Source organism: Lepus europaeus, chromosome 16 (assembly GCF_033115175.1).
Source record: "Lepus europaeus isolate LE1 chromosome 16, mLepTim1.pri, whole genome shotgun sequence".
Lineage (NCBI taxonomy): Eukaryota > Metazoa > Chordata > Mammalia > Lagomorpha > Leporidae > Lepus > Lepus europaeus.
In genome coordinates, this window is record NC_084842.1 from 4,491,965 (window position 1) to 4,515,515 (window position 23,551).

Sequence of the window (23,551 nt, forward strand, 5' to 3'; positions counted from 1 at the left end):
CACTATAGTCCTAAAGTTACTGAGTTTGTGTACTCATTGGCGCTTTACATATGTAAAATGGTGCCTGGTCTTTGTTTTGCTCAGTTTTGTTAGGTGAGTGGAGAGAGAGGCCTCTGCCTTTCCCCACCAATGTCTCGGGTTTCTGAGGTTTTTGTCTTACCTCCTGTTCATTCCCCCACTGGCGAGATTCTGTGGCTCGGCTCCCACAGCTGGGCTTCCATGCGGTGGGCTCCCTGTAGGTCCTCTGGGTCACATCCACTAGATCTGGAAGCATTTCCTCTGCAGTTTTTTTCTTGAGTCTTTTCCTGAGGCATAACCATCCATTACAGGCTTTACAATGGTAGAGTACTAGAGACAGCGACTCTCTTGGCACTGTGAGTGATGTGATTCCCAAATACCCGTCTGAGATTGGGTACTTGTCTTGAATTCCATTTTTATCTTGATCGTTTAGAGTCCCTGGAAATCCTCCTTTTTCAATTAGCAAGGAAAATAAAAGTCATCTGGCCAGGAAAATATAGTTTAATAAAAGTGGAGTTACTGTAGCCTCAGGAAAAAACTGCAGAGGAAACTCTTCTGGATCTAGTGGATGTGACACAGAGGACCCACGGGGAGAGCAAGGTCGCCCACCGTGTGGAAGCCCAGCTGCAGAGTCTGTGCACCAGCACTGTAAGGGGAGGTGAGACAAAAAACTCAGTAACCCGACACATTGGCAGGGAAAGGCAGAATGAGGCCTGAGGCCCCACTGGGGAAAGTTCACCAGGCTGACTGCAGGAGAGAAAAAAACGAATAAATAAGGAGAACCGGCATGGACACTAGCCTCTCTCTCCACTCACCTTACAAAGCCGAGCAAGACATACGTAAAATGGTGCCCGCCATCAGCCAAGCAGAAAAACCTGACTCTGGTGGGGAGAAATAACAGGAGGTGAGGATCTAGTGAAAGTGTGTGGAGCTAACGAACTGAGACTTTGAAAATCTGAGGGGGGGGGGGGCGAGAGAATTCACCGAGTACACAAACTCAGTAACCTTTGCAACCCAGTGAGAGACTGCAGAGTAATTTAAGACCACACTGAGGGCTGCATAAACTCTTTGTGTGGTCCCAGGGGTAGATCAGACGAATACCAACAGAGGCCAGATCTCATACATCAACTACCCTCAATTCCACTCAGCTGTGTGGAATTACTTCACATCTGAGTCAAGAGAGAGAGAGAGAGAGAGAGAGAGAGAGAGCAAGAGAACAATCTGGGTGAGTCACCTTTGGCACACCCTTAACCCTGAAGAACCAAACAGAGCTCTCTGGCCACACCCATCACAGCCTCTAAGGATCCATCAAAAGCATACAGTCCACTTAATCTAGAGTCATAGTATTATGAGAAAAAGCACCACAACGAAGGAACCAAAGAATAACTCCAATATGCCAAAAATACACAGAAACAGAGGTACCAAGAGCAAGGAAGACACTATGATGCCCACAAATGATAAAGACACCTCAATTCAAGATTATGAAGATGATGAGATAGAAGAAATGCTAAAGCAATCTTGTACAACAAAAACAAAGCCGGAGGCATCACAAGACCAGATTTCAGGACATATTACAGGGCAGTTATAATCAAAACAGCATGGTACTAGTACAGAAACAGGTGGATAGACCAGTGGAACAGAATAGAAACACCAGAAATCAATCCAAAATCTACAGCCAACTTACATTTGATCAAGCATCTAAAACCAATTCCTGGAGCAAGGACAGTTATTCAACAAATGGTGCTGGGAAAACTGGAATTCCACGTGCAGAAGCATGAAGCAAGACCCCTACCTTACACCTTACACAAAAATACACTCAACATGGATTAATGATCTAAATCTATGACCCGACACCATCAAATTATTAGAGAACATTGGAGAAACCCTGCAAGATATAGGCACAGACAGGAAAGACCCAGGAGGCACAGGCAGTCAAAGCCAAAATTAACAATTGGGATGGCATCAAATTGAGACGTTTCTGTACTGCAAAAGAAACAGTCAGGAAAGTGAATAGGCAACCAACAGAATGGGAAAAAATATTTGCAAACTATGCGACAGATAAAGGATTAATAACCAGAATCTACAAAGAGATCAAGAAACTCCAAAACATCTAAACAAACGACCCACTTAAGAGATGGGCCAAGAACCTCAATAGACATTTTTCAAAAGTGGAAATCCAAATGGCCAACAGACATATGAAAAAATGTTCAGGATCACTAGCAATCAGGGAAATGCAAATCAAAACCACAATGAGGTTTCACCTCACCCCGGTGAGAATGGCTCACATACAGAAATCTACCAACAATAGATGCTGGTGAGGATGTGAGGAAAAAAGAACACTAACCCACTGTTGGTGGGAATGCAAACTGGTTAAGCCACTATGGAAGTCAGTCTGGAGATTCCTCAGAAACCTGAATATAACCTTACCATACAACCCAACCATCCCACTCCTTGGAATTTACCCAAGGAAATTAAATTGGCAAACAAAAAAGCTGTCTGGCCAGCGCCACGGCTCAGTAGGCTAATCCTATGCCTGCGGAGCTGACACACCAGGTTCTAGTCCCAGTCGGGGTGCTGGATCCTGTCCTGGTTGCCCCTCTTCCAGGCCAGCTCTCTGCTATGGCCCGGGAGTACAGTGAAGGATGGCCCAAGTGCTTGGGCCCTGCACCCTATGGGAGACCAGGATAAGCACCTGGCTCCTGCCTTCTGATCAGCGTGCTGCACCAGTTGCAGTGCACCAGCCGGGTCGGCCATTGGAGGGTGAACCAACAGCAAAATGGAAGACAATTCTCTCTGTCTCTCTCACTAACTACTCTGCCTGTCAAAAAATAAAATAAAATAAAAAAATAAAAAAAAACTGTCTGCACCTTAATGTCTCTTGCATCTCAATTCACAATAGCTAAGACCTGGAATCAACCTAAATGCCCATCAACAGTAGACTGGATAAAGAAATTAGGGGACATGTACTCTATAGAATACTACACAGCAGTTAAAACAAGGAAATTCGGTCGTTTGCAACAAAATGGAGGATCTGAAACACATCATGCTGATTTAATTAAACCAGTCCCAAAGAGACAAATACCATATGTTCTCTTTGATTGGTGACAACTAACCAAGCACCAAAAAGGAAACCTGTTGAAGTGAAATGGACACTACGAGAAACAGTGACTTGAACAGCTCTTGTCCTGACTGTTGATGAACAACTTAATACTTTATCCCTTTTAGTATTTTTTGATCTACTTAATACAATTGTAGAACACTTTAATTAACACATAATTTTTCTTAGGTGTTTAAATTTAACTGAAATGTGATCCCTGTTAAATATAAGAGTGGGAATAAGAGAGGGAGGAGATGTACAATATGGGACATGCTCAATCGGACTTGCCCCAAAGGGTAGAGTTAGAAACATGCCAGCGGTTTCCAATTCAATCCCATCAAGGTGGCATGTACCAATGCCATCTCACTAGTCCAAGTGATCATCTTCAGTTCACAATTGATCACACTGATAGGTTTAATAGTCAAAGGGATCACACAAACAAGACTAGTGTCTGCTAATACTAACTGATAGAATTAAAAAGGAGAAAATGATCCAACTTGGGAAGCGGGATACACAGCAGACTCATAGAATGGCAGATGTCCTAAACAACACTCTGGCCTCAGAATCAGCCCTTAAGGCATTTGGATCTAGCTGAAGAGCCCATGAGAGTATTTTAGGCATGGAAAGCCAAGACACTCTGGAAAAAATAAGACCTAAATGAAAGATCTCTGCAAGTGAGATCCCAGTGGAAATAACGGGCCAACTTAGAAGGAGGTACCTTTCTCTGAAGGGAGGAGAGAACTTCCACTTTGTCTTTGACCTTGTCTAAGATCAGAGTTGGAGAACTCAAAAAGTTTCCATAGCCTTAGCAACTCATGACTAGAGCCTCGGATGATTACTAATGCCATAAACAAGAGTGTCAGTTTGTTAAGTCAACAACAGGAGTCACTGTGCACTTACTCCTCATGTAGGATTTCTGTCCTTAATGTGTTGTACTATGTGAATTAATGCTATAACTAGTACTCAAACAGTTCTTTACACTTTGTGTTTCTGTGTGGGTGAAAACTGTTGAAATCCTGACTTAGTATATACCAAATTGATCTTCTGTATATAAAGATAATTGAAAATGAATCTTGATGAAGAATGGAATGGGAGAGGGAGCGGGAGATGGGAGGGTTGTTGGTGGGAGGGAATTTATGGGGGAAAAAGCCACTGTAATCCAAAATTTGTACTTTGAAAATTTATATTTATTAAATAAAAGTTAAAAAAAAGCAGCACTATGGCAAGAATACTTTCACATTGAATATAATTATAGTCCAATTAAGTTAGAATGTCACAGGTACCCAAGGCCTTAATGCCAAAGGACAGAGAGGCAGCGATTGGGGTCATGGCACAGGATAAGATATTGAGCTAGAAGGAAATTATTGGGGGCTAGTGCTGTGGCGTAGCTGGTAAAGCCACCACCTGCAATGCCAGAATCCCATAGTGGCACCAATTTGAGTCCCGGCTGCTCCACTTCTGATCCAGCTCCCTGCTATGGCCTTGGAAAGCAGTAGAAGATGGCCCAAGTCTTTGGGCCCCTGCACCTGCATGGGTGACCAGGAAGAATCTTTTGCTCCTGGTTTCGGAGCGGCACTGCTTTAGCCGTTGGGGCCAGCTGGGGAGTGAACCAGTGAACCAGCAGATGAAAGATCTCTTTCTCTCTCTCTCTCTCTCTCTCTCTCTCTCTATCTCCTTCTTTCTTTGTGTAACTCTGACTTTCAAATAAATAAATAAATACTTTTTTAAAAAAAAAGAAGAAAATTAGTTGTGACAGAGTGGAGATAAGGAGAATATGTTGGTCAATAGAAAACCATGGCACCCCAACAAACACAGACTTATAAGCTGCAGAAACGAAGGAAAGATCAATAAGCAAATAATTGCACCAAGATAAGGTGCAAGAATGAGGAGCAAAGAATGTGGGTGGACAAACGAAGCAGTTAAGACTATTTATAACCAGAGCTGGAAGTGGGGCTTATACCAATATTTTTTATATTATCTCCTTTTCCCCTTTCATCTCCCAGTAAGTTATATAAAGAATACCATTGTAATTACATTAACCCATAGACAAAGTACAAAAGTCCTATAGAAAAAATTATGAATTTTATAAAATTTGACAATAAATATAGGACATATATAACTATGTTATACCTACAAAAAGTAGAAAGAAAATGCAATTAAAATATGTTTGTTTTGGTGCAAAAACCTTTGAAATCTGTGCATGTGATAGGTCTCAAAAAGTTTATGAAAAGTGGCCAGCACTGTGGCACAGCAGGATAAGCCACCACCTGTGATGCTGCCATCCCATACTAGCACCTATTTGAGTCCTGACTGTTCTCTTCACATCCAGTTCCCTGCTTAATACAACTGGAAATGCAACAGAAGATGGCTGAAATATGTGGAACCCTGCCACTCATGGGGGAGACTCAGATGGAGTTCCAGACTTCTGGCTTTGGCTTGGCCCCAGTCTGGCCATGGCAACCATCTGGAGACTGACTCAGTAAATGGAGACTAACTCTCTCTGTCTTTCCCTCTCTCTGTAACTCTGACTTTCAAATAAATGAGTAGATAAATCTTTTATAAACAGAATTTGTTGAGAGTTACAAAAAAGGATCACAAAAATGTGGATTATGACAAACATATGCATGGAATTCAAACTTTAAAATAATAAATATATAATAACATAACATGTAAACATAGATAGTATTACCAGTACTGTTGACAGCTTATAAGTCAAAATAGGGGTTGAATAAGAGCATACATTTTAAATAACTAAATTAAATCAATGGAAGAACTTAAATGTAAATTCTTAAGCAAGACTACACAAACAGAAAAAGGAGAGAACTTTACTATCATTTATTACTTTACATATTTATAGTTCAAAAATTTATCATATATGCATGTTAATTTTATAATATTATAACTTTATAATATTATAATAAAAATTTAACTACTAGAAAACTATGTGCTGTAAGGCTGGGCTTCAGCAGAAGTCAGCTGGTGATGAGCCCTGGCAGCTCTGCCAGCCAAGAGTTGGATCACTGGAAATGGACCTGCCCTGGAGTCGAAGGATGCCCAGGTCAGGGCCACAGTTCTTACTGGATCCAAGCTGAAAAGCCCTTCACTCATTCCAGCTTCCAAAGTGACCACTGCAGCTGAGAAAATGGCCAAGTAGGGTCAGTAACATTGCAGGCAGAGCTGTAAACTTCCTGTTAGAGATGCCACCTGCCTTTACCTAGCCAGATCTCCTCCCAGGCCAGCTAGGTAATGGAAGTCAACAGGGTGCCTGCCCCAAGGAAGTTCACACCTCCCTTAGGATGTACCCTATGAAGAGACAGATAAGTCTGGGCCTCATAATTTACAAGGCTTTAAAGCCCAGCAGATTATTATCAAGCCCCTTCTGTCAGTTTCTATTGGCCTCTCAATCAGAAAGCTTATTTGTAGCTTAGATAGCACCTTTCTTAGGTTCTCTAATAACAGCACTGTCCTTTGTATCTAGCCCACTTGAGCCTCATTCCTTTGTAACCATAGCCTCACCTCTACCAATGGTTCTACTCCCAACCTGTGTGTACTAATGGTCCTCTCCCCCACTTAATGTTGTATGATTGTTCAGAATTTCTCTACAGACAAACCTCACTACCTGCAAAAGTTAAGTGGCCTTTTCTCCAAGTCTTGGCTAGGAATCAGCTTTAAGCCACATCCATCAAACTGTCCTCACAAGGGTCCAGAGACCCCCCTCATTTCCTCTCCTCCATGAAATCCTCTCATTATTACTTGGTTAATGCTACTCTTAGGATCATTGGTTGCTATTCTCACCCTGACTTTTATACTACAGTGTCTGTTTAAGTGTTTACAGTAGGTTATAATGGAAAAAATGAAGGCCTTCAGCAACCAGGCGGTCAACCAAATGCTGCTACAGGGACTCGGCTCCCCACCCAGGAGACAGTGGCTTGAGACATCACCCCATGCCAGCGAAGAGTACCTCATCGCCCCATGTCAGCAGGAAGTAGCTCTAAAGACAGATCATCATCCATCTACCCCTCCTGGACTTTTGGGACTAATGTAATCCCACACAACTCCTGCTTTATAAAAAACAAAAAGGGGGAATGTTAGGAAACTGGCACTGTTTTATCTATGGCGCACTCTACACCCTGATTTTCATCCTAAGCTCTAGCCCCCGCCGCCATTGCTGGAAACCAGGAGGCCACATGGCCCAACCACTGTTGTCAAGCTCCACCCCCATGGGATTCGCTGCTCCTGCTTCCCTGCCCGCCCTCCAGCAAACCTTTAAAAGGACCTGTTCCTGAACACATGGCTCTCTTGGCTTCTCTCTTCTCTCCTGCTCACTCTCTCTAGCCCTCTCTCCTCTCTCACTCCCTTCTCTTCTCTCCTCTCTCCTCTTTCTCTCTTACTCTCCTTCTTAAAGGATAAGATTATTTTGGGACAAAAATAATGTGAAATCTATTCACAAAAAAGGTCTTCAAAAGGTTCATGGAAAACAAATTACGAAAAAAATTATGCACAGATCTCATATTGTTTTCACAAAAAAAGTCCTTTAATTCTACCTTTGCACAAACTTATTGATGTACTCATAAAATGTTACCAGTGTTGATCTCCATTGAGGCGATAGTACATCAGATTACAATAATTTCTTGTCTGTTCCTTTATGCACTTAACAAATCTGACATAATTAACATCAATTACTTTGCAATTTAAAATATATATTATTTAACTTATTTTTAAAAGCATTAGCATATAGGGAGAATGGCTCACAGAGCTACATTACCTTTCAACTGGAAGCTATTTTGTCCGTAAGAAAATTTCCCCAATTTTGTTTGAAAAAAAAAAAATCTGGGGTTATAAAAATCTTCTTAACAGATAACTTTCCATGATGTACTGTTCTATGTATTCAGGAATGTATGTGTATTTGTTTATGGTATTTTTATTTCCACTTTAACTTAAAATTACAGTTAATTGCATCTAATATTTCTATAAAATAATTTCCTCCTACACACTCCAAAATTTTACCAGTAATGGAAAACAACAAATACAATTTCTAAATATAAACACAAATGTAAACTGTATGAAATATACAGTATTTTGATGACAAATTTTAAATGTGTAAATTTTTAAAAACAAGATTAAAAAAAGATTATGTGATTACATACCACTGCAATTCCTGCAGAATAATGAGGAGCACATATCTTTCCAGGAAACACTGCACCCACATAATCTGGATAATCCCTATAACTAAATAAATACATTCATTGTAATGGTCAATTTAAATCTGATAATTTGTGCTAAATTAAATCTGTAGTTCAAAATTTTACATGAGTTATCCCTTTAATCATCAAAGCACACCAGTGAAATTAATCTTTTATCCACATTAAAGAAAAACAAAATCAAATGGGAAGTATAAGTAATTATCTTAAGGCAGCATAATTAATGAGAGCTACTGAAGAACTCAAACTTGGATAGTCTGAATTCAGAGCTATACTCTCAACTACGACGTACAAATACTTCATACACATACCATCATCTTTAGGGCTCTCCCTCAAACACATATGCCAGAATGTCTGCAAATATGTTTGATACTCAATCCTTAATTTGATATGTAACTTCATGGTTACTATATACCCTCAGTGCTGCCTCTATTTTGTTTCTCTGATGTTGTTTAAATGAAACTCTTCTGTCACTTTTTTCCAAGTATTTATTCCTAACACTCAATATTGAGAATAAATTACAGTATGGAAGTATTGTTTACAATCTTTCTTCAGCCAAAGTAGTTCTTACAACAGATATTTCAACAAATTTCTATCTATATAACTCCTAAGATTTCCCCTAAAGTGTGTATAATACTGGTTATCACATTAAAAGTAACTTTTTAGTTCACACTGCTACTCCTTAATGTGCCCACTTCATATTAAATCAGCTGTCAAGACCTGTGTTTTATATCTTCAATCATTCATATACATCCTTCCTTCCTGCAAAGATTCAGCATCAGTTCTAATTGTGAATTCCATCCTCTTTGAAAAGAACTTAGCTTTATGTTTCCACAATATTTCTCTGTCTACTCAAACTGTCTAACTCCTTTTGTATTGCTATTTAGCCTTTAATCGGGCCTTTCTATATATCCTTCCCCTCTACCTTGATATTGTTCTCAATATTTTACTTAATCTGTATTGTAAACAAGTATAGATAATGCACATTAAGTTTGATAACTTCATTGTGCCCATTACAGGATTTACTCACAACAGATTGTAAGATCCTGGAAAACAGAGATAGTAGTTGTTTATAATTATTTTATTTTCATAGTATCTGTTCTAGGACCTCTATACAGATTAGAACTAAAACAAAGAGGCTTCTCTGAGACATAACTGTAGTCAAACTTTCAAAAACCCAAGACAAGACAGAATTCCAAAAACAGAAAGTGAAAACAATGGTAAGTCACATATACATAAATGCACATCACCTTTAACAGGACAGGAGAAAGTAGAATGATGTATTCAAAGAGGTAAAACATAAAAGCTACCAAGCAAGGTGCTATACCCAATAAAAATATTCTTCAAAAATTAAGGAGGAATAAAGAATTTTCAATATAGAAAAATTAAAAATTCATCACCACCGGACCTGCCTTACAACAAATACATAATGGATACCTACACTAGAATTTAACAGAGAATAACTACCATCATGGAAAAACATGAAAGTCCAAAATTCATTAGTAGGGCAGATGCACAAAAGATGAAAACTTACCAATACAAAAAAAAAAAAAAAAACCACCAAACCAAAATGATAAACAAAAACAGAACAAATTAACAAAGTTCTACAAAACAACCAAGGAAAATTAACAAAATAACAGGAATACATCCTTACTTATCAATAATGATCTTGAAAATAAACTGACTAGGGCCGGCGCCGCGGCTCAATAGGCTAATCCTCCGCCTTACAGCGCCGGCACATCGGGTTCTAGTCCCGGTCGGGGTGCCGGATTCTGTCCCAGTTGCCCCTCTTCCAGGCCAGCTCTCTGCTGTGGTCAGGGAGTGCAGTGGAGGATGGCCCAAGTGTTTGGGCCCTGCACCCCATGGGAGACCAGGAGAAGCACCTGGCTCCTGCCTTCAGATCAGCGCGGTGCACCGGCCGCGGCGGCAATTGGAGGGTGAAGCAACGGCAAAGGAAGACCTTTCTCTCTGTCTCTCTCTCTCACTGTCCACACTGACTGTAAAAAAAAAAATGAAAAATAAATAAACAAATAAATAAATAAAATTTAAAAAAAGAAAATAAACTCACTAGATGGAGCGGCAAGATGGCGGAATAGGAAGGAAGCACACTGATAGTCCAGGAAGACACAGTTTAATAAAAGTGGAAATACTGCAGGGTCAAGGAAGAGTAGGGGAAGAAACAGCAGAGGAAACTCTTCCGGAACTAGTGATTCACAGTGGACCTGCGTGGAGAGCGTGGGAGCCCACAGTTAGGACACCAGCAGCAGAATCAACACACCAGTGCTGGACGAAAGGTGACCTCAATAGCCTGAGACACCAGCGGGCAAGCGGAAAGAGGAGACAAGAGGGAACAAGGCTTGAAACTCCGTGGGGAAAAGTTCACCAGGTAAACTAGAAGAGAGAGAGGGAAAAAAAAAAGTGACCGAAACGGACACAAGTTTCTCTCTCTCCGCTTGACCCTCAAAGGCTAGCAAGACAAAGAGCAGGCGCCATTTTGGACATATATCATAGGCAGGGCGACCTCAGGTCTGCACCGGCCCTAGCCTAGCAGAAACACCTGACTCTGGGGGGTGAAATAACAGATTAGGATCTAACTTGGCAACCCAATGGGAGACTGCAGGAGAATTGGAGCCAACACCGAGGGCAGCAGAGATTCCCTGTGTGGTCCTTGGGAAAGAGCTTCCGATCTCTGGCTCCTGTGGGTATATCATTCGCCTGCTAACTACCTCCAATTCCTTTCAGCTGTGTAGAATTACTTCCCTTTTGAATCAAAAAAAAAAAAAAAGAATGAAAGAAAGAGAGATTTACCACACCTAACCTGGGAGTGTCACCTTTGGCACACCCTCAACCCTGAGGAACCAAACACAGCTCTCATGCCACCCTCATCTCAAGCTTCTAAGACTCCATCGAAAGCAGACAGTCCACTTAATCAGGAGCCATAGTATAACAAGAAAAAACACCACAGTGAAGAAACCAAATATCTCCAACATGCCAAACAACAAACACAAAAACCGAGGTACAAGAACAAGGAAGACACTATGACGCCCCAAATGAAAAAGACATCCCAATTCAAGATTATGAAGAGGATGAGATAGAAGAAATGCAAGAAGTGGATCTCAAAAAATTGATAAGAACATTAAGAAGTTCTCAAAAAAAATTCTTGAACACAGAAATCCTTAATGGACAAGATAGAAAATCTCTCTCGGGAAAATGAAATATTAAGGGGGAATCAAAATGAAATGAAACAACTAGTAGAACAAGAAACTGTGATAGTGACGAAAATCATAATGAAATGAAGAATTCAATAGATCAAATGACAAACACATTAGAGAGCCTTAAAAACAGAATGGGCGAAGCAGAAGAGAGAATATCAGACTTAGAAGACAGAGAACAGGAAAGGAAACAGGCAAACCAAAGAAAAGAAGAGGAAATTAGAAATCTAAAAAAAATTGTCAGGAATCTACAGGATACTATTAAAAAACCTAACATTCGGGTTCTAGGAGTTCCTGAAGGCATGGAGAGGGAGAAAGGATTAGAAGGCATTTTCAGTGAGATACTAGCAGAAAATTTCCCAGGTTTGGAGAAGGACAGAGGCATCCTAGTACAGGAAGCTCATAGAACCCCCAGTAAACATGACCAAAAGAGATCCTCACCACGACACATTGTAATCAAACCCACCACAGTGAAACAGAAAGAAAAGATCTTAAAACGTGGAAGAGAGAAACGTCAGATTACTCTCAGAGAATCTCCAATTAGACTCACAGCAGACTTCTCATCAGAAACCCTACAAGCTAGGAGAGAATGGCGAGATATAGCCCAGGAACTAAGAGAGAAAAACTGCCAGCCCAGAATATTATATCCAGCAAAGCTCTCATTTGTGAATGAAGGTGAAATTAAGACTTTTCATATCAAACAGAAATTGAAATAATTTGTCACCACTCGTCCTGCCCTGCTTAAGATGCTTAAAGATGTGTTACACACAGAAACATAGAAACACAGTCATCAACATGAAATAAGGTAAAGGAAGGAAACCTCACAGCAGAAGATCACAGGAAGCTCAATTTCTCTTTGACATAGAATTAAACTCTGATGCTCTGTTAAAGTAATCTATTATGTTCTCTTGATGTCTGTTACATTCTAATTGTTCAAAAACAGCTGAATTTTTATTAAGAGCTATGGGTTATTTAAATATGTGCTTTTTTCAAAAATTTGAATAATCACCTTGTAACAACGATCAAATTTGGTCTATCATATGTCATGATTTTAAGGAATCTAATTTCAACCAGATATTTTGGATTTTGAGCCTTCTTGGCATTCTTAACAGGCATCCAAAAAATCAAAGTTTCAAACAATCTGGACTCTAAAATTTCCAGTAAATCTTGGACTTTGGTTTTTCCAGTTTGGGCACAACTGAAAAAATCGAAGGACCTATGTCTCTCATCTTATAGAGACACCAACTAGTCGGACTATTTGGATTATATTAGAAGTGCTCTCAAGATGTGACGTGGTACTAAATTTTAAGTTTCTATAATGGAAAATGCTATTAATACAAATGTTTGAGAATTAACAAGTCTAATGATCTTGTGTTACTAGACATGATAGTTATCTTAGTGAGAAAGCCCCAGAGGCCTAAAGGGTTAAATACTTATAAAATCCTACAGGTGCTTTCAAAAATACTGTGAAGTAAGCAAGTGCCTCTTGTTGGTTGATGAGTTTATAATTTTAAACATGGCGACTTAAAGTCTTTTGTCATCCACAGTTATATATGATTTGCTGCTCATAAAACTAAAGCGTTGTTGGTTCTGTGTTTAGCTGTCCTCCTATAGGTTCCTATGGACTTTTTCCAGCCACTTCTATTGTATTCAGTACTTGGGATGGCTCTGTAAACAGATGAAGCCAATAATGTATTAACAGTACCAACTGAGAGAAAGTATGGTTAACTGAGGTTACTAAAAAGAAAAAGCAATTCAAATCAATTGGCAATCTACAAAAAGAGTTAAAGATTTTAAAAGCCATTATTAAAATTGCTATATTGGGCCGGCGCCGCGGCTCACTAGGCTAATCCTCCGCCTTGCGGCGCCGGCACACCGGGTTCTAGTCCCGGTCGGGGCACCGATCCTGTCCCGGTTGCCCCTCTTCCAGGCCAGCTCTCTGCTGTGGTCAGGGAGTGCAGTGGAGGATGGCCCAAGTGTTTGGGCCCTGCACCCCATGGGAGACCAGGAAAAGCACCTGGCTCCTGCCATCGGATCAGCGTGGTGCGCCGGCCGCAGCCCGCTACCGCGGTGGCCATTGGAGGGTGAACCAACGGCAAAAGGAAGACTTTTCTCTCTGTCTCTCTCTCACTGTCCACTCTGCCTGTCAAAAAAAAATTGCTATATTGGTCTATTATGCTATATTATATATGTGTACATATTGTATGTCCACATGGGGAAATTTTATTAAGAATTTTATTTTAATCAGCTTATAAATAAGATTGTCCATAAATTTAAGCTGCTAAAATTAATCAAAGGTACATTTTAATTCATGTGACCTGAATCTCTGCATCATATGATTCATACTTGTTGGTAAAAAGAAACTAAAAACATTTTATATGGTTGTGCTTAAGTTTACTGGTTAAACAAACTACACCATGTTAGATATTTAAGAGGTGTTTTCAAATACATGATTCTTAAAATTTATAGAAGGCATTGGACCTTCCGGTAAATGTTTTATTAAGTTCTTATCTAAGGGTTGAAATGGTTTGCTAAGTATTCATGTGATATTGCTATTGTCAGCAAGCGATCTAGGATTTGTTCCCTCATTTCTCTATTCTAAGCCCAGCTTGTTCTTTCATTTCTCTATTCTCCTCAAGGTAGGAAACTAATTCTATTATAAAGGAATCTGTAGGATGCACAATTTAATCTTTAGACCTTATAAAAGAGATGGCTAACATTTTTCTGTAATAGCATAGCCAAAATAAGAGCTTAAATAATAATCTCATAGCTAGATTTACCTCGCCATCAGCGAAGCATACAGTAAGTAGAAAAAACTTCCCTTTCAGACCAAAGGGAAAGAAAGTTTTAAAGTGAGAATATAATTTTCCTCATGGGCATTGGATACCTTAGAAAAACTACTACAGAACATGCCTGTGACTATAGACTTGTAGTTCAGGCCACCGAAGATTAGAGATGGGACACGAGCACTCCCTTGACTTGCATCCTATTGTCTGCTTTAACACAAACCAGGAGGAAAAGAAAGCTAGGCATCAGAAGCAATGGGTGGCAGGCCTATTAATGGCTGATCTGTACAGTGATCTGCCCTCAAGGAGACCCAACAGGCCAGTCCACTGCAGTGGCTTTCAATGTGGTAAGCCTGGGCTTCAGCAGAAGTCAGCTTGTGAAGAGTCCTGGTAGCTCTGCCAAGAGTTGGATCACTGGAAATGGACCTGCCCTGGAGTCAAAGGATGCCCAGGTCAGGGCCACAGATCTCATTGGCTCTAAGCTGAAAAGCCCTTCACTCAGCCCAACTTCCAAAGTGACCACTGCAGCTGAGGGGATGGCCAAGTAGGATCAGCAACATTGCAGGCAGAACTGTAAATTTCTTGTTAGAGATGCCACCTGCCTTGACCTGGCCAGCTCTCCTCCCAGGCCAGCCAAGTAATGAAAGTCAACAGAGTGCCTTCCCCTAAGAGGTTCACACCTCCCTTAGGGTATACCCCATGTGAAGAGATAGCTAGGTCTGGGCCTCTTCACTTACAAGGCCTAAAGCCCACCAGATTATTATCAAGCCCCTTCTGTCAAGTTCTATTTGCCTCTCAATCAGAAAGCTTAATTGTAGCTTAGACAGCACCTTTCTTAGCTCCTCTAATAATGACTCTGTCCTTTGTTCTAGACCCTGTCTAGCGCACTTGGGCCTCATTCCTTTGTAATCATAACCTCTACTCTACCACCAATGGCTCTACTCCCAACCTGTGTGTACTGATGGTCCTCTTCCCCACTTAATGCTGTATAATTGTTCAAACCTGGTAAATGCCACTCTTAGGATCATTGGTTATTATCTTCACCCTGTCTTTATGACCTTGTCTAAATATGATCAGAGTCAGCAAACTTGGAAGGCTTCCATAGCCTTAGCAACTCATAACGACAGCCTAGGATGGTTACTGGTGCCATAAAGTAGAGTGTCAATTTGTTGGGTCAACAACAGGAGTCACTGTGCACTTGCTCCTCATGTGGGATCTCTGTCCTTAATGTGTTGTACATTTTGATTTAATGCTATAACTAGTACTCAAACAGTATGTTTCACTTTATCTTTCTATGTGGGTGCAAACTGTTGAAATCTTAATACTAAATTGATCTTCTGTATATAAAGAGAATTGAAAATGAATCTTGATATGAATGGAAGGGGAGAGGGAGCGGGAGAGGGGAGGATTGTGGGTGGGAGGGAAGTTATGGGAGGTGGAAGCCATTGTAATCCATAAGCTGTACATTGGAAATTTATATTCATTAAAGAAAAGTTTTTTTTAAAAAAAAGAAACTGACTAAATTCCCCAAGGAAAAGATGTGCTGACTTTGCCATGAGATAACAGAAGAAAATGTGAGTAACCGCATTCCCAGAGACAGTTAGACAGAAGTGTGCAGTGGAAATTCTACAGAAAGAAGAGTGAAATTGGCCAGAACAATTATATAACAGCAAGCAGGAGACAGCCGTGACTCCTGCACCTGATGGCTGGAGAGGATACCATTATCTTGGAGAAAGGGGAGAAGAACTTATGGCAGCCCACAAGGTTCTCTCCTGAGGGAGAACCTTGCAAACCCCACTTACTTTGAGTCCAGCATAGAATCCTAGTTGTGGGCTGTGGAGCTGAGTGCCCACCTAAGACTATGAAGGGAAAGCACATTTCTAACCTTGCATCCCCCAACAAGAGCATAGGAAAAGCAGCAGGGATAAAGTGCCATGCTACTAAGGCGAGTAGAGGCTGCTGTGGCCCACATATGACTGGGAAATTTTATAGGAGGGATAAATGTGCAGTCCCCACTGACTTTGAGTCTTGCTAGAGGGTTGGGGGGCAGGGGATGCCCACTTAGCCTGTGAAACCTCCCCTCTCCTCATTCTATCAAGGCACCCAGACTCAACTTGCCAAGCAAGGCAGAACACTGATTGATTTATATTGGGCAGGCAGGTAGCTGTGGGAATACCACAGTTCTTGCTGTGGATGGGGGAGCCTTGTGGGTCTGTAAACGGATCCACTGCTCAGTGACTGTTGGATCCCAGCATGCTATGACTGTGGGAATTCTGTGACTGTACAATAGAATGTGGGGTGTGGCAGAGCCTTTGAGCATTCATTGTGTCTGCCTTCAGAAACTGAGGTCCCTGAGTGCCTGGGATGGGGCATCACAGAGGGTCTCGAGTTCACACTGAGGAGCATGCAGAGCCTATGTGTGGTTCAAGTGCCAGTATGGGTATGGTGCATAGACACTGTAGGCTCATCCTGGGAAGTTGGTTCACCTTGGCAATGAGGGGATGAGGCTCTGATCACACCAGCCAAAATGATCATACCTTTAACCCAGAGCTGCACCGACCCAAAGCCAGGAGCCAGGAGCCAGGAGCTTCTTCTGGGGCTCCCACGCAGGTGCAGGGACCCAAGGACTTAGACAATCTTCTATTGCTCTCCCAGGATATAGTAGAGAGCTGGATCAGAAGAGTAGCAGCTGGGACTCAAACCAGCACCCATATGGGATGCTGGTGCTTCAGGCCAGGCTTTAACCTGTTGCACCACAACACTGGCCCCAAATATAAAAAATTTTTTTAAAAATCATAAAAAGTGAACAAGAGAAATTCCATAACCATGAAAGGATCTCCAATTGGACTGACAGTTGATTTCTCATCAGAAACTCCACAGGCTAGGAGAGAACGGAGAGACATAATTCAACTGCTAAAAGAAAAAAATTTTCAACCTAGAATACTGTACTCAGCAGAGCTCCCAATTAGAAAGGCATCTGGACAAAAACATATTCCAAAACAATGAGAAATTGAATTTGTTACCACTCACCCACCCTTACAAATGACACATAAGGATATTCTACACATAGAAACAGAGAAAGATAGTGAGCCTCATGAAAGAATGTGAAGGCAGAAATTGCCTAGAAAATGTACAAAGGAAATCCAAAACAAACAATGGGAATATTGTATGGAAAAATGGCAAGACAAAGTCTCTGCTTATCAATAATAACCCTAGTGAAATAAGCCAGTCCCAAAGGGACAAATATCATATGTTCTCCCTGATCAGTGTCAACTAACCGAGCACCTAAAAGGAAACCTGTTGAAATGAAATGGACACTACAAGAAACAATGACTTGATCAGCCCTTGTCCTGACTGTCGAGGGACAACTTACTATTTTATTCCTTTTAGTATTTTTTTGTTCTACTTAATATCATTGGTTGAACTCTGTAATTAACACACAATTATTCATAGGTGTTTAAATTTAACTGAAAAGTGATCCCTGTTAAATATAAGAGTGGGAATAAGAGAGGGAGGAGATGTACAATATGGGACATGCTCAATTGGACTTACCCCTAACTGCAGAGTTAGAAATGTGCCAGGGGATTCCAATTCAATCCCATGAAGGTGGCATGTACCAATGCCATCTCACTAGTCCAAGTGATCAGTTTCAGTTCAGAATTGATCATAATGATAGGTTTAAGAGTCAAAAGGATCACATAAATAAGACTAGTGTCTGCTAATACTAACTGATAGAATTAAAAAGGAGAGAATGATCCAACATGGGAAGCGGGATACACAGCAGACTCATAGAATGGCAGATGTCCTAAACAACACTCTGGCCTCAGAATCAGCCCTTAAGGCATTTGGATCTAGCTGAAAAGCCCATGAGAGTATTTTAGGCATGGAAAGCCAAGACATTCTGGAAAAAATAAGACCTAAATGAAAGATCTCTGCAAGTGAGATCCCAGTGGAAATAACGAGGCATCAAAGAAGGAGGTACCTTTCTCTGAAGGGAGGAGAGAACTTCCACTTTGACTATGGCCTTTTCTAAATATGATCAGAGTTGGCGAACTCAAAAGGCTTCCATAGCCTTGGCACCTCATGATAAGAGCCTCAGATGATTACTGATGCCATAAACAAGAGTGTCAGTTTGTTAAGTCAACAACAGGAGTCACTGTGCACTTACTCCTCATGTAGAATCTCTGTCCTTAATGTGTTGTACTATGTGAATTAATGCTATAACTAGTACTCAAACAGTTCTTTACACTTTGTGTTTCTGTGTGGGTGAAAACTATTGAAATCCTGACTTAGTATATACTAAATTGATCTTCTGTATATAAAGATAATTGAAAATGAATCTTGATGAAAAATGGGATGGGAGAGGGAGTGGGAGATGGGATGATTGTGGGTGGGAGGGAATTTATGGGGGGAAAAGCTGCTATAATCCAAAATTTGTACTTTGGAAATTTATATTTATTAAATGAAAGTCAAAAAATAATAATAACCCTGAAAGTAAATTGTCTAAATTCTCCAGTTAAAAGAAATACATGGGTTGAATGGATTAAAAAACAAGACCGATCTAAGTAGAAGAAAAATGTCTAGGCAATAAAGACACACAAAGATTAAAGTGAAAGGATGGAATAAGACATCCCATGCCAATGGAAAGCAAAAATGAGCAGGAATAGCCATCCTAATATCAGACAAAATATACATTAAAACAAAAAATATTATAAGATATAAACAAGGGCATCATGTAATGATTAACTCAACAGTAAGTTGAAGCTACTATAAATTAATATGCACCCAGTGCTAATATCTGGCTATTGAAAAAAATCACTATCGATGAATCTATAGGGAAACATAGGCTCTGATACAATAATAATGGGGGACTTCTACACCCACTTCCATCACAGATCAGGTAGACAACAAATCAACAAAAAAACAGTAGAACTAATCTAGACTATTAACCAAATGGATTTAATTGATACCTACATAACATTTCATCCAACAGCTGCAGAATACACAATTTTTTCACCAGTGCATGGAACTTTCTCTACAATAGACCATATGCTAGGCCATAAAGCAAATCTCAACAACTTTAAAAAAAACGAAATTATATCATGTACCATTTTTATCACAATAGGATCAAGCTGGAAATTAATAACTTAAGAAACTCTAAAAAATATTTAAACACATGGAGACCAAACAAAATGCTCTTGAATGAACAGTGGAACACAGGAAAACTCAAAAGGGAAATTTAAAAATTCCTAGAAATGAATGCCAACACAGTGTATCAAAACTTACAGGATATAGACAAAGTAGTGTTAAGAAGAAAGGTTACAACAATTAGTGCCTACATTGAGAAATAGGAAAATCATAAAATAATTTATCTAAAATGCAAATCAAGGATTTGGAAAAACAAGAACCAACCAAACTCAAAATTAGTAGGAGGAAAGAAACAAAAAAATAAAGAAATAAAATTGAAAACAACAAAAAAAGAAGAAACCAATGAAGAATTGCTTTTTGAAAAAAAAAAACTGATCCACCATTTGTTCAAGTAACAAAAAGGGAGAAAACCAAAATTAATAAATGAAAAAAAAGCTGTTATAAAAGATACCAGAAATTAGAAAAATCACCAGGAATTACTACAAAGAGCTATGTGCCAACAAATTAGAAAATCCAGAAGAAATGTATGGATTTCAGGACACATACAATCTAACAAAATTGAGTCATGAAGACATAGAACACCTAAACAGATCAATAACCAAGAAAGAGATCGAATCAGTAATACAGACACTCCCCAAAAAGAAAAGCCCTTGACCACATGGCTCCACTGCTGAATTGCACCAAAAATTTAAAGAAGAACTAATTCCAATTCTCAAACTGTTCAAAATAATTAGAAAGGAGAGAATCCTACCAAACTCTTTTTATGAGTCATCACCTTTACTCCAAAATCAGAAAAAGATACAGCAAAGAGAGAACTACAGACCAAAATACCTGATGAACATAGATGCCAACATCCTCTAGAAAATACTAGCTAATTGAATCCAACAACACATCAGAAAGATCATTCAACCAGACCATGTGAGATTTATCCCTGCTATGGAAGAACTGTCCAACACATGAAAATGAATAATGTGACATAAAAATAAACTGAAGGATAAAAACCAAATGATTATCTCAACAGATGCTGAGAAAGCATGTGATAAAATACAGCATCTTTTCATTATAAAAACCTTAAGAAGGAGAGAGCGGCAAGATGACAGAATAGGAAGGGAGCACACTGATAGTCCAGGAAGACAGTTTAATAAAAGTGGAGATACTGCAGGTTCAAGGAAGAGTTGAGGAAGAAAGAGCAGAGGAAACTCTTCCAGAAATAGTGATTCACAGTGGACCTGCGTGGAGAGTGTGGGAGCCCACAGTTCAGGACACCAGTGGCAGACTCAACACACCAGCGCTGGAACGTGAGGTGAGCCAAAACTCAATAGCCCAAAACACTGGTGGGCAAGTGGAAAGAGGAGACTAGAGGGAACGAAGCTTGAAACCCCCTGGAGAAAAATTCACCTGGCTAACTAGAAGAGAGAGAGAGAGAAAAAAGTGACTGATACGGACACGAGTTTCTCTCTCTCCACTCACCTCTCAAAGGCAAGCAAGACAAAGAGCAGGCGCCATTTTGGACATACATCATAAGCAGGGCGACCTCAGGTCTGCACCAGCCCTCAGCCTAGCAGAAAAACCTGACTCTGGTGGGTGTGTGTGTGAAATAACAGGAGATTGGGACATAGTGAATGTGTGTTGCTAAAGAACTGAGACTGAAAAAATGAAGGACCCTTATGGGGGGGAGGGACAAGAAACTAGGCCTGGGCAAATATCAGGGGCTTCTTAAGAGGTTAGATGTTCCCCAGAGTCCAGTGGGCAGGACGTTCTCTGGGAAGGAAAAGTCAATCCCCTTCAGAGAACCTCTAGGCACGCCCAGAGCAGAGCTGCCCCTCCCCTTCGGAGAGTCTCTAGGCGCGCACTTATGATGTCACTGCGACCGGCCAATCCTGTAACACCTCAGCACTCTCCCTCAGCACTCTCCCTCAGCATTCTCCGGTATGCTAATTGTCCCTTCGAACTAGCCAATCCCGTGCCACCTCTGCATTTTCCACCAGCACTCTCCACCAGCATTCTTCGCCAGCATTCTCCCATATGCTAATGGTCCCTCTGAACTGACCAATCCTATGCATGCACATTAGGAATATGCTAATTCGTTGCCTATATAACCTGTGTGAAACTGCCGCTCAGGGCTCCTCACTACCTGAGGTGGGGGCCCGTTTGCGCAAACGTTCAATAAAAACCTCGTGCTTTTTGCATCAACAGGTCTAGAGTCTGGATCTTTGGGCGTCCTCCCGAGCAAGTGGGCATCTCTGCAACTGAGAGGTCCAACAAAAAGAGACGGTGGGGGAGAGAACTCACGGAATTCACGTGAGTGCTCTCCAGAGACGCTCCAATTCGGTAACCTTGGCAACCCAGTGGGAGACTACAGGAGAATTGGAGCCCACACTGAAGGCATCAGAGATTCCCTGTGTGGACCTTGGGAAAGAGCTTCTGATCTCTGGTTCCTGTGGGTATATCATTCGCCTGCTAACCACCTCCAATTCCGGTCAGCTGTGCAGAATTACTTCCCTTTTGAATAAAAAAGAGAGAGAGAGAGAGAGAGATTTATCACACCTAACCTGGGAGTGACACCTTTGGCACACCCTCAACCCTGAGGAACCAAACAGAGCTCTCAGGCCACACCCATCTCAAGTCTCTAAGGCTCCACCCAAAGCAGACAGTCCACTTAATCTAGAGTCATAGTATAACAAGAAAAAACACCACAGTGAAGAAACCAAAGAATATTTCCAATATGCCAAACAACAAACGCAAAAACCGAGGTAACAAGAAAAAGGAAGACACTACGATGCCCCCAAATGAAAAAGACACCCCAATTCAAGATAACGAAGATGATGAGATAGAAGAAATGCAAAAAGCAGATCTCAAAAAAATTGATAAGAACACTAAGAAGTTCTCAAAAACAAATTCTTGAACACAGAAATCCTTACTGGACAGGATAGAAAATCTCTCTCGGGAAAATGAAATATTAAGGAGGAATCAAAAGGAAATGAAACAACTAGTAGAACATGAAACTATTATAGTGATGAGAAATCATAATGAAATGAAGAATTCAATAGATCAAATGACAAACACATTAGAGAGTCTTAAAAACAGAATGGATGAAGCAGAAGAGAGAATATCGGAATTAGAAGACAGAGCACAGGAAAGGAAACAGTCAAATCAAAGAAAAGAAGAGGAAATTAGAAATCTAAAAAATATTGTTGGGAATCTACAGGATACTATTGAAAAAAAAACCAACATTCGGGTTCTAGGAGTTCCTGAAGGCATGGAGAGACAGAAAGGATTAGAAGGCCTTTTTAGTGAGATAATAGCAGAAAATTTCCCAGGTTTGGAGAAGGACAGAAATTCTAGTACAGGAGGCTCATAGAACCCTTAGTAAACATGACCCAAAGAGATCCTCACAAGAACATGTTGTAATTAAACTCACCACAGTGAAACAGAAAGAAAAGATCCTAAAATGTGCAAGAGAGAAATGTCAGATTACTCTCAGAGGATCTCCAATTAGACTCACAGCTGACTTCTCATCAGAAACCCTACAAGCTAGGAGGGAATGGCGAGATATAGCCCAGGAACTAAGAGAGAAAAACTGCCAGCCCAGAATATTATATCCTGCAAAGCTCTCATTTGTGAATGAAGGTGAAAGAAAGACCTTTCACAGCAAATAGAAATTGAAAGAATTTGTCACCATTCGTCCTGCCCTGCAAAAGATGCTTAAAGATGTGTTACACACAGAAACACAGAACATGGTCATCAACATGAAAGAAGGTAAAGGAAGGAAACCTCACAGCAAAATATCACAGGAAACTCAAAGCATATATTAGAAAATATCTTTGGCAAATGGCAGGGCAAAGTTACTACTTATCGATGGCCTGAACTGTCCATTTAAAAGACACCGATTGCCTGACTGGGTTAAGGAACAAAACTCATATATTTGCAGCTTATAAGAAACACATCTTTCTAACAAAGATGCATACAGACTGAAACTGAAAGGCTGGAAAAAGATATACCATGCCAACAGAAATGAAAAAAGAGCTGGTGTAGACATTTTAATATCGGATAACATAATTTTACCACAAAAATTATTAGGAGAGACAA

The 23,551-nt window shown here is 40.4% G+C and overlaps 1 protein-coding gene across 1 annotated transcript in view; it reads right to left on the bottom strand.

Moving 5' to 3' along the window:
• The window catches only part of ADAM32 (ADAM metallopeptidase domain 32), a 199,425-nt gene that overhangs the window by 88,971 nt on the left and 86,903 nt on the right, over positions 1-23,551 (bottom strand). The window contains exon 9 of the mRNA XM_062213816.1: positions 8,263-8,344. Coding sequence (XP_062069800.1) covers positions 8,263-8,344 — 82 coding nt within the window. The remainder of the gene's footprint in view (positions 1-8,262; positions 8,345-23,551) is intronic.